Here is an 11,730-nt window from a genome sequence, read left to right as displayed (position 1 = left end):
AGTCTGGAAAACCAAGATTGTGAATACCAAAACAAGTATATAACAAATTTACAAAGAAAGTAACTCAACATGAACACATACAAATTTTGTAGTTCTCATGCTTTCTCTTCCATCGCTCTAAAATTCAAGAAAGTACACGAAGCGAGTGCAAGAAGCAATGAGGGCTCTCCAAGTGTCCTAATTCTAACCTCGCTTCAACAAATATACTCGTGTATATTTGCAGTGCTATTGCAAATGCAGTTCCTCTAGTCTCTCGCTCGTATTAATCTCCCAAAACTAGTCTCTACAGTCAGAAACACAATGAAAGTTATTTGTTATTCGTCACTTTTAACTCACAGGGTGTAAAGGTGTCTTTTCTTGGAGAGAGATCACAGTTTCAAAAGCTCCCACCAAGGCCTTAACCTTGCTTTTCCTGCTTTTAACAAGTTTACTCGCGGTTTCTTCGATCACATTATTGAACAAACGTTGATCATCTTTCTTGCCCTGCACATCTTGGTGCTTTAAGAGAACCTTGTCAGAGGACAGCTTTGCATCAGTTGCACCATCATCTCCAGTCCTTGTATAATTTTTTGAGCTCACATCAGCCGTGCTGTTTGCTGCCCCCACAACTTTCCGTTTTCGAAATTTAACTCTCCTAGGATTGTTGTTGTCTGACATAAGGTCTACCACCTTTCCACTTCGGAACTTTAGCTTCACTGGAGAGCGATTTTTATCATCTGAAAGTATCATCCTACTCTTTATCAATGTCTTCTTGCCATTTTCTGTCACAGCTTCCGCTTTTTCATCCTTCAGAGATACGTTGTCAGACGTGACAAGTTCAGCTGCATCGCCACCTTTGTTATCAATCTCATCGTCATGTTTCTCATGAGACAACAAAGATGGAGACTTTCCACGAGATTTGTCATCTGAGATGGAATCCAAGGAATCACTCTGAGTTCCTGTTTCAATGACATGCAAGGTTTTCTCAGGCACATTCTCATCGTCAGATGTCTTTGTCTCAACCCTGACTAATCTATTCTGATCCTTCACAGGAGACACCAACTCTGAGCTTCGGGGTTTTCTAGTTATAATGGACACTTTCTTAGTATGAGTAACTTTAGCGGGCAAAGGAGCAGCAGTAGATTTTAAAGCCTTTTCAGCTGAAGTTTTCGAATCTGTCATCTTTCTGCCTGTTTTGACATCACCATTCCTTCTCCCCTTTCCGTCCGAATTCTCAAAAGAAGATAATGATACCTCAACCTTGACTAGTTTTGACCTCAGAGAAGGGGACAGCTTATCAGATTGATAATCTGTCCTCTTCTTAGTTCTTGATAATTTCGTATCAGTCAAAAAACCATCTTGCACTGGAACTTCAACTTGTTTCGATGGAGGTAATATTTACCGCTTGATAACTTCAGGTGGGTCAGGTGAAAAGGATTTTCTAACAGATGAAGATTTAAATTTTGGCAACTTCTTGTTATCACCAGATGAAGTATTTCGCCGACTTGGGGAATGACTTTTAGCAACCAAGGATATCTTGGGTTTTAGAGATAGGGATTTGATACCAGGAGAAAGCTTCAGGTTAAGTGAATGCTTGTTATTACCTACAGACAGCTTGTGTTTCGAAAGCTTTTCCTTCTTTGGCTCGCCAGAAACGAAGATCTCTACAGGAGCAAGCTCACTATGTGAAAGTTTTTCCGTTCTTTTTCGTGAAGATTTCCATGGCTTCTCTTCAAAGACATGCTTTCTTCCGTATTTACAGAAATCGTGGCAAGAACCAGAGGAAGGTCTGAGATAATGAGGAACCACTTCATTCTTTTTAGGAGTTACCACTTCATTCTTTTTAGGAGTTAGCAATGGATCAGTTCTTTGTACAGCCATGAAAATTGATAGCGAAAGAAAATAGAAAATCCAATATCCTGAATCCTGAACACAAAAGTTCCATAAAGGATATCAATACTTGCAACAAACTCATCAGCAAAACACAAGAAAAATAAAACACACAACCCATAACTACATCGCAATTAAAAGAGAGAGCGAACAAGAAAGTACAGTACATGCCCATTCCTAATTACACAACAATCTCCAAATGAAATGATTTGAAATTCATTCTTCTTCACATAATCTCAAAAAAACTTGATTCAGACAAGTATATATAATGAAAGAAAAAGAATATTTTTATATCAGGCTTTCAATAAACACCAAATCAAGAGTTTGATCTGTATTGCAAGAAATTGTTTATCCCATAAAAAAATCTTTGCATTCACCGTATTTAACCTCGCCATCTTTTGCTGAACCAATCAAAATACGCACTCGAACAAGTCGAAACATAACAACAACCATACCTTTTTTCCTCAACAAATCAAAAGGAAGTCGATAAACAAATCATTCCAAAAATCAACGCGCAAAACCAACTAAAAACTCATCAAAAAAGAGAAAGAAAAAGCCCGCCATCCCTGTCACAAAAGAAACAACCCACAATTTACACCCGCAAACATTTCTTTAGAATTCTTTCCCAGCAAGGGAATAATGAACCACAAAATTACGCGTACCTTTTCCCTTCCCTTCCCTTCCCTTCCCTTCCAATCCCTTTTTCGCTCGCCGCTTTCCCACAAAGCCAACAATAAAAGCCTCAAGAAAGAAGGAATTTGCCTGAAAAGATATTAAAAAAGGGATTAATATATACAGCATAAAGCATAGGAATCAGCAACAGGAAGAGAAGCCCACCTCCGAATTCAGTTATTTTATTTTTTGTATTGTCTTTGTTTTCCATTTTTAAAGTTTTCTTGAGCATAATTGAGAGAGATAGATCGTGCAAGCAAAACCTTGTGGTTTTGAAGAATTGTGGGAGTTTGAAAGGGAAGGCTTTATACGAAAGTTTGCGCGTTTTGTTAGTTACATAGTATTACAAAATACTGGATCAAAGTTTTTTTTTTTTTTTTGTAAATAAAATTTTAAAATATAAAACCAAAAATCATATTTTCTAACTTTTGGAAAATAAAAAATTCAATTTCTTTTGAAGATATTTTCCCAATTCAAATATCAGTTTTACTATAAAAAAAAAATTAGCTGAATTGTGTGCATTTTATTCATTTTATACATTAGATTATCCGATATTTATAGAATCCACTCGAGTTTTGTATGTAAATAATCAACTGCAAGTGTATATATTTAATAATATTTATTATTACTTTAATATAATCGAGAATGGAATGATGATGGATGCATAATGTAACGATGATAAATCAATATAGATATATAAGATAATGATATACAACATTAATATTAGCATATTAATATTTATTTACAAGAAGTTTTAATTTACAAGAAAACATTTTAATGGTTACGAAGTAAAAAATCCTTGTTTTACTTCTGACATAATCAAAATATTTCACAAGATAGCTGGTAATAATTAAAAAGAGGATCTCTCACAAGATAAAGTTTCTAATTGTGTGCATTTGATTGTTGGCAACATACTAACAAAAGCATGAGAGTTAGATGTAGCTGAAAACAGGTAAAACAAAAGACCATGTATACAAGAATGATAAATTATAGAGCATATTTCTTGTCCTATAAAGTATACTAAATCTAACCAAGAGATATACCAGGAGTTGGTAGTGGAATTTGATCGTTGCTTACGACCTGATACAGTCATCTTAACAGCTCCTACGGAGGCCAAGAACTGACCAAGAGATGATAAGGTTCTCATGTCATCTGGAGGGCAATATCTTGCAGCCTTTCCTAAATGCAAAGTGGAAAGGAAGGATAGTGAAGGACTTGTAACATAGTGTTCGCCTAAAAGTTGTCGAGAAATGCAAACATCGGTAACAAATCTGATCTGGTTGTGTTGACTGGAGCAAGGAAATGTGCAGGTGGGGATTTGTTCAGATGACATCTTGGTATAAATGCAATCGATTTTGATCCATAATTCCGAATATTTTCATGAGTTACTAAGAAAAAGATCGTTTTTGACTAATAGACAGCCTCAACAATCGTACTATTTCACCAAATTTGGAAATTTGGCCAGATAAATCCCAACTTAAGGTGCACCATTTCTATTTCACTCCAAAAGCAAGAATCCCCACGTTTACTAACATCCAAGCAATTTAAGTTATGGATCAATATTTTATCAGAAAACGGTAGCACATATTTTACAAGTCTAGGACAAATCCCAGATTCTAAAATTCACCCAAAAACTTAAAAAAAAAAAAAAACACCGTTATCATGATAACAACACAAAGCAATACAGACATTTACACTAAGTTTAACCTCATATCTTAGAGTACTGCGGTTAAGAAAAGGACCGAGAGGGGGAATGGAAACCCGGTGAGTTGAAATAAAACCTTCAGTCGAATGCTCCTCTTTTGGGTTTCAGTTGATAGCAGATACCCTTCAACGGGGACCCACTTAGGCCATATGAATCCAGCTTTCGAGAAACTGATGGGTTCTGAAAATTTGAAGATTTTTGGTAAAGGAACGAAAATGGCCGCTGCCATCTCACCGAGCAAAGACCACCTGATAGTGGAGTGGAACTGAAAAACGTTTACTCTCCATAGTCAAGAAGGGGTATGTCTTGACACATCGACTGTCGTAGTTGAATTTTGTGGGTTTTCTTTTTCTTTTTTTAATGGGGATCCACATGAATTTTTGTGGGCAATCTAAAGTCCTTGATTAAATTGGTTCAAAAGATTGGTTCCATAATTAAATTATTAGATGAAATTGAAATTTAAAAAAAAAACTAAACATATGGGCCGGGATAAAATATGCTTTTGAAAAGAGCAATTATATAATAAATTTTTTTGGATATTGAAAAATAAAAGTATTTCCGACAAAAAACAAACTTTGTTCTAAGTTTAGAAACATATTAGTGTTCATTCTCTGGCTTCTAATGTTTTGTTTATTAATTTGATCGAAGCGGAATATCATACAAAACAAAATAGACCTGATGTCGATGCTAGAACCGGATATGGATTTTGAATCGGTGAAATAGAAACCAGGCAGTTTGAATGCAATTTGAAATTCGGTTCAGAGCTAAATCAAGATGAGTGGTTACCTTCCTTGCAGAAATTTCTAAATTTTCACAAATCTTTTATGACATTACATTCTTCCCCTTGAATAATCTTTAAAATAGATAATTGAAAATTTTGACCCCTCTGACCTAAATGGCAAGAAATTTGCAGAATTCCATTAAAATATACATCACATATAAGAGGCAAAATATAAAGTTGCGTTCTTGATTACTAAACCACAACTCCACCACGACTACGTTTGCTACAGAAATTACGATCTACAGAAAACGACAATCATTGGTAGAGCATCGGAACTAAAGTAACAACGAAGTGATTCCAACCAGTAAAACAATCCGGAGACGATACTAACCCAACACAAATTCTTGACTTGCATATTAAATTTGACGACTTCTTGTAGCCTTTAAATAGTTGAAACGTGCAGGCCATATCGTGGAAGGTACACATTTTGGTTCCATAAATGCGGAGAGGTAGGAAGTCATGTGATGATCTCCCTCACTAACCAATCCAAACTGGGATATGCAAAGTACAGAACGAGGAAAGATGGGAGTGCAAAGATAACTGTGATGAGTATGTACAGGGCCAATATGGCTGCGCTGGCAGGTATTGCATAGAAACTGATGAGAAGAAAAATGATGACTAGTGGAAACTTGGAAGTCAAATGAACAAAGAAGACGAGGGACTTTCTAAGAGTGGAATGCAGTCTCTCAATGGCAAGGTAATTGTTAACTGGATGATCGTTGTGATTTGATTCTGATAGTTCAGAATGATGAATGACTGGGACCCTCCTAAGGTTATTAACCGTCTGGCTTCTATTGGGTTTGGTGTTTAATGGCCAAACTACTTGATGATCCCCACAGATGGTGGAATGAGATTTCACTCTGTCGCCATTCATGCTTTCGAGCATCCATAGAAGAAAGAAGTTTTTACGAGGAAATTTCAGGTTCCCCTGATAAACCAGACGCAGTGATAAAAGATTGCACCAGGGGCAAGATATAAAGAGCGGCAGCTGAAGAGGTAAAGTTGGACATTTCACCACAGCCCATTGTAATCCTAGGATGCAGTTCTTACACAGTGTATGTCCACACCACAAAACATAGGGAATGTTTTCGACAAGGTTAAAGAATTCCCAGCATATTGGGCATTCTAGTCCCTCCTCCCTGCTGGTGATTGAAGTAACTTCATCATCTGAGCAATCTGTTGAGTCTTGCCCGGGATTTGGTGAATCGTTCAACCCTACACTTCCAGCTACACAACTGGATGTGAAATTCCACATCATGTAAACCAGGACCACTACAAGATGAACATTTCCTGTCCACACAGAAGACACTCCAGTTGGTAAGAGTATAATAAAATTAAAAAATACTAATAATAAAATAAGAGAGACTTTTAGACATAGACTCCAAGTGCAACCAAGTCCAACAAACTATAAGCTTCTCCAATCATATATTATTTCTTGACAAAAGAACGAGAAAAACTTAACTTAAAAAAATAAAAATTGTGGAAGTGTGAAACCCAAGTATTTTCCATTGACTTCAACGATATTCAGTGCATCTCAACATTCTCTAATACAAAATGTTCGATTTCAACTTCAAATACGTGAAGTCATAATAGACCTCTCATGAAGGTAACAGTGGAATTTACGGAGAAAGTATCCCATTTACAAGAACTCTTAAGCATACCACTTGTGCATCTTTCACCGGTAACAACTCTTTTGAATTATCCAACCTAATACGCTCTATGTTGAAACAGAGTAAATATTGATTTTTCACAACCTTTTCTAAATATCCATCCCTATTTCCTCGCAAATGCAACATTAAATCTGATTCAGCTGCATCCAGACTGATCTTAATCCTTCATACATTCGCTTTCTATAATTTCGATAACTGATAACACTCAAGCTTACATATTCAGGAGACAAGCAATAACACGTCACTAACAAAGATACATAAAACATCAAAAACACAAATTCATATAGCAGTGATCACAAGTAACATCAAACCAATCACTGGACTTCAGCCCCGTAACAAACCAAACCTTACGAAACACTGAATAAACAAAAGAACGATAACAAATCTCACACACAAACATACATATATCTGATTTTATAACCTCGATCATGAATCCAAAGGACTAAACATCAGATCGATTTACCAATCACTTGGGGCCGAGATCGAAAAGGAGAATAATTACAATTATTTCTCTCCGGTGAGCGGTCGCCGGTAGGAGGCTGAGATGGAACCAAAGGTCACCTGCCTTTTGACCTTCGCTCACTCCCGTATTATTGGATCGGATATCGAAAGATCGGCTTCTCACTAAAATTCCTGTTTTACCCTTGTCTCTTCCCCAATTAGCTATTTCTCTCCTAGGTTTGTTCGAGTACACTCGAAGGCGGGATGTAAAAACAAGGTTTCATTGGGCCAGAAGCAATTGTTACAATGTGCTTTTTTATTGGGCTAAAAACACTACAATTTTTCGCTTACCGGGCCGGGCTTAGAAGTGGTTTAAAAATGGCTTTATTACAATATTTTTTATATTATGAGTGGTGGTGTTATTTAATTTTTTTCTTACAGTAAAACTTGTAATTTTATTCAAATAATATCAAGGTCCAAGATTACAAGATTTACTAACCAAGGAGGAAAAGTCCCTGACATCCACACAAACGAGGATGGGGAAGAAATAGCAAAAGAAGCTAATGAATGTGCCATTGTATTCGCTGAGAGCATCACATGGCTCAAAGTTATGGAAGTATGATTACTCATAAGTCTTCGGATATCAATTGCAAAGTGCCAACATAGCTAAAGTCTTCTTCTGGTCGTGTGACTGCTTGCACAGCCAGAAGAGAGTCCGAATAAATTTGATGAAGTTGAAGATGATGATCCTGCACCAATGAGAGTCCCTCCGCAATAGCTGTAAGCTCAGCTATAAGAACAGATTGTGGCTTAGTAATTTTCTTCCCAAACGCCAACACATGCTGGCCCTCGTCATTGCGCATCACTCCCCCTATCGCAAAACTATCAGAGGTCTCCTTATACGCTGCATCAACATCCAATCGCAGGTGATTAAGGGGAGGAGCCATCCAAGTTTTCGGGGAATTTGCTGGTTCAAGACTGCTAAAAGAATATGATAACAACTTCTGGGCCTCCTGAAAGTCACGAAGCAAAGGATCACACCAGTCCGCATTAGCCACGACATTTCTGGAATCTGAGTCATGAAACTTTTTAGTCTCTCTAACCAAATTGCATAGGCACGAATTGCAAAAAATTCAAACTCCATTCTAGTAAGTTTCTCCTTCTTCCACTGGGCAATATCCAAAATCTCCATATTAGAATATTGTAGTGATAAATAATATACAAATTTATTAAAATAGGTTTTTCTGATATTTTTTATTAAATCAAATAAAATTTTAATATTTTATAATTTTTTGTTTATCAAAAAAATACTGACACAAAAATAAGTTATTTTAAACTCATCGATCTTAATAATATAGTATAGTATATATTAATAATTATAATAATAACAGTTATGATAATATTGTAAATCTAATATTTTAAATCGTATATCATCTCGAAAGTCAAGTTTAGAACACTATCAAATAATTAAAAATTATGGGATCCAACAAATATATTATTTTTTTAAAAAAAACGTGTCGTGCAGATGCGGATTGATTATTATATACTAAATTCTTCAAAAAATATACTTTGTTATTTTCAACTAATCTGTCTATTCAGTTAATAAATAGCAGTTTTATCTATCAATATATATGATCTTGGACTCTCGGTAATGATTTTTCTCATTCAGAAATGACAAAAAGATTTCATGATAATAAACATTGTCTAAGGGACGAAATAGAAAGAATAAATGTGTATTCAGCCGCTTGTGAACCTTCATATACTGTTTTATTCAATGTTTGTTCAATTACTCTTTTACCCGCAAATGAAATGAATGAATCGGGTTCGACAATAATGATATCTCCCAACATACCAAAAAAAAAACAAATATCAGACGTGTTTATCCCGTGTGTGTTGTTCGTTAGCACATTTCAGCCAAAGGCCAAAACGATAAGCACGGCAGCCTTACAGGTTGTGCTTAGCCTAAATCCAAAAAATTCGTCGTGCCCAAATTAGACTTCTATCTATCTATTTAATAATTGTTATGCTTTTTCCAAACAATAATTAAATCCGACAAATTTGGACATTGCATCGTCAAATTACGTGACGCGTTTATTTACTACTCACAGAAGATGCAATAAACAAACAAAATAGAAATTTTGAGCTAATATCACATTATTTCAAGATTATATAAAATTTAATATATATATATAATTGGACCACCTGAATTAAAGTCTGGGTAGGCATATATAAACATGTGGTTCCGCCAGTGGCAGAGACTGAAATAAATTTATGTTTTTTTTTATATTTTATTTATTTATTAGGGTGAATAACGTTAGTTTTCATTGAAATCTAGGATAGTAATGTTGTCGGAAAATAGTCAGAATAGAAAACCAAAAAAGGTGTACGGAACCCGGAGAAGGACCACAATATTTTGTATTTTTATGTACGTCTGAGACCCCACAAGCCCACTTGTTCCATTTTGAATTAAAAATTCATTTTCCGAATGCATTTTCATTATTTAGATATCTTTAAACAACGAAAATTCAAATAAATCGTATATTTATTTATATTGTAATCATATTTATCTCACAATAATTCAATATTTTATAGATTTAAATTTTATTGTGATTAATAAAATTATACTGTAAATAAGTATGAGACTGATTTGAATTTGTTTGTTTAATTTATCTAAACAATAAAATATATATATAAGTTGATCAGATTGATATCACAAAGAAACATAACTCAATTGAATTTCGTTGAGTAATTTCAACGATAATTGCTATCATTTAAAACCCATTACTCGATCTTCTTTTCCAAATCAAACTATTTTACAAATCAAATCATTTTCTTCAAATTAAATCTATCAATTTAAGAACAAATTTACGTGTCATGGATGAGAAGATGACTTCATATTTTGATGATCTAATAATTTAAAATTTGTCACATACATTAAACATAAAATTATTTATGAATTTAATAATAGAATTTCCAATTGGACATTATTTTGATGCTATGCAACAACAGTGCGTGATTTTGGCTGCGAACACTCAAATAGTGCCTGATTTCCATTCCTAATTCGATGCTATTTCTAATTACGCTATTAATTAATATACAAATAGACAGTTAATCAAATAAACTAATATAATCACCATATGTTATTTTTACTAAAATATGATATGCATGTGATAAATTAAATTAAATAAATCAAATTAAAATATTTACATAAATTGAATAAATTATATAACATATAGGTATAAGGTAAATTTATTGATATATTAATACTTTTTTAAAATTGATTTTTGGTGGAATTAATTTTAATTTTGAAATGAAATACCAAGAAATATTTAGTCTCGGGATACATTTTTAGATTGAAACATTGAATCACATAGGTTGAAGAAGAATTTTGTAATTAAGTTACGTTATTTTGGTTCGAAAATTATGCTAACATAGTTCAATGAGTCGGCTTGTACCACAATACAAAAACTTCTATGAAACAATTTCATAGTTCAATTTTGTGAGGCAAATGTTTGAGCTGATCTGATTTGATCTATGAGAAACTGTTAATTTTATGTCAAAATTTTTATTTTTTTCATTGTCAGTAACTCGTCTCATTGTTATGAATACGTGAGATTTTATTACATGAAACCTATTATAGAGTACACGGAGTATTATTTTACAAACTAAACCATTTATTTTACGGCAAAAACTTGTGTTAGACGGTCTCACGGGTCGTATTTTGTGAGACGGTTCTCTTATTTGGGTCATCTATGAAAAAATATTATTTTTTATGCTCATAGTATTATTTTTTGTTGTGAATATCGATAGAATTGACCCGTCTCACAGATAAAGATTCGTGAGACCGTCTCACAAGAGAATTACTCTTCTTTTACATATTCTTCATATATTTAAAATATGTTTTATTTACGAAAATATTTTAATTTCATAATATAACGGATTATGATTTTATCAATATTTTTGGATTACGTAATTATTGTTGTGATGATGTGTATATCTTTGAGAATCTTCAAATATACAAGTAATTAATGAGTTGGATGAGCCACATGCATATATCACAATCAGTAGGGTACAAATATTGTAATCACTCATACATCACACGAATCTTGATTGGGTATAAAATTTTGAGGGATCAATAGGAATAATATTGGACGGCTCTTCGAATTTTCGTAAAATTATTAATAATAATAATAGAAGTCTATGAAATTTAATTAAGAGTCGGTCTATTCTCACAAACTTGATAAATGATACGGTTTCATTATAGTTTTTATCTTTAATTTAATATTTAAAAAATGTAATAAAGCCATCGGATGACGAAAAAATTATCAGTTATATTCCAAACCCATGAATTTCAAATATATTCAAATGTATTTTTGTAATTTGAGATAAGCAAGATCATAAATTTTCAAGTCAAAAACTTGTGTGAGACGGTCACACGGATCGTATTTTGTGATACGGATCTTTTATTTGGGTCATCTATGAAAAAATATTAATTTTTATGCTAAGAGTATTACTTTTTATTGTGAATATCGATAGGGTTGATCCGTATTACAGATAAAGATTCGTGAGACCGTCTCACAAGAGAACTACTC

The 11,730-nt window shown here is 33.8% G+C and overlaps 2 protein-coding genes across 12 annotated transcripts; both read right to left on the bottom strand.

The window, feature by feature from the left end:
- LOC140969117 (uncharacterized) lies at nt 1-5,046 on the bottom strand. Of its 7 annotated transcripts, none has more exons than XM_073430344.1 (3): nt 4,249-4,446; nt 2,532-2,631; nt 1-1,905 (listed from the first exon to the last, which is right to left on the bottom strand). In XM_073430344.1, the coding sequence occupies exon 3, from the start codon at nt 1,159-1,161 to the stop codon at nt 328-330; it is 834 nt and encodes a 277-aa protein (XP_073286445.1). In that variant the 5' UTR covers nt 1,162-1,905; nt 2,532-2,631; nt 4,249-4,446; the 3' UTR covers nt 1-327. The 7 variants fall into 6 exon arrangements, with proteins under 7 accessions (XP_073286444.1, XP_073286445.1, XP_073286451.1 ...); XM_073430343.1 differs by having other exon boundaries at nt 3,585-5,046; XM_073430346.1 differs by having other exon boundaries at nt 4,323-4,446.
- Nucleotides 5,047-5,142: 96 nt separating this feature from the next.
- Nucleotides 5,143-7,376, bottom strand: LOC140969118 (uncharacterized). Of its 5 annotated transcripts, XM_073430355.1 has the most exons (3): nt 7,161-7,375; nt 6,782-6,877; nt 5,143-6,317 (listed from the first exon to the last, which is right to left on the bottom strand). In XM_073430355.1, exon 3 carries the CDS (start codon nt 6,283-6,285, stop codon nt 5,485-5,487), a length of 801 nt encoding a protein of 266 aa, XP_073286456.1. In that variant the 5' UTR covers nt 6,286-6,317; nt 6,782-6,877; nt 7,161-7,375; the 3' UTR covers nt 5,143-5,484. The 5 variants fall into 5 exon arrangements, with proteins under 5 accessions (XP_073286456.1, XP_073286453.1, XP_073286455.1 ...); XM_073430352.1 differs by lacking the exon at nt 6,782-6,877 and having other exon boundaries at nt 7,200-7,376; XM_073430354.1 differs by lacking the exon at nt 6,782-6,877 and having other exon boundaries at nt 7,100-7,375.
- Between the last annotated feature and the right edge of the window lie 4,354 nt (nt 7,377-11,730).

This window comes from Primulina huaijiensis, unplaced genomic scaffold, assembly GCF_012295235.1.
Source record: "Primulina huaijiensis isolate GDHJ02 unplaced genomic scaffold, ASM1229523v2 scaffold40239, whole genome shotgun sequence".
Classification (NCBI taxonomy): Eukaryota; Viridiplantae; Streptophyta; class Magnoliopsida; order Lamiales; family Gesneriaceae; genus Primulina; species Primulina huaijiensis.
This window is presented reverse-complemented; position numbering and strand designations above follow the sequence as displayed.

Coding starts and splice junctions, on each gene's coding strand:
- LOC140969117 (XM_073430343.1), bottom strand. CDS start 3,874: ATGTCATCTGAACAAATCCCCACCTGCACATTTCCTTGCTCCAGTCAA. Junction 2,632..3,584: donor AATTCCACTACCAACTCCTG/GTATATCTCTTG, acceptor ATATCTTTTCAG/GCAAATTCCTTCTTTCTTGA. Junction 1,906..2,531: donor AAGGGAAGGGAAGGGAAAAG/GTACGCGTAATT, acceptor TTTTGTGTTCAG/GATTCAGGATATTGGATTTT.
- LOC140969118 (XM_073430352.1), bottom strand. CDS start 6,285: ATGATGTGGAATTTCACATCCAGTTGTGTAGCTGGAAGTGTAGGGTTG.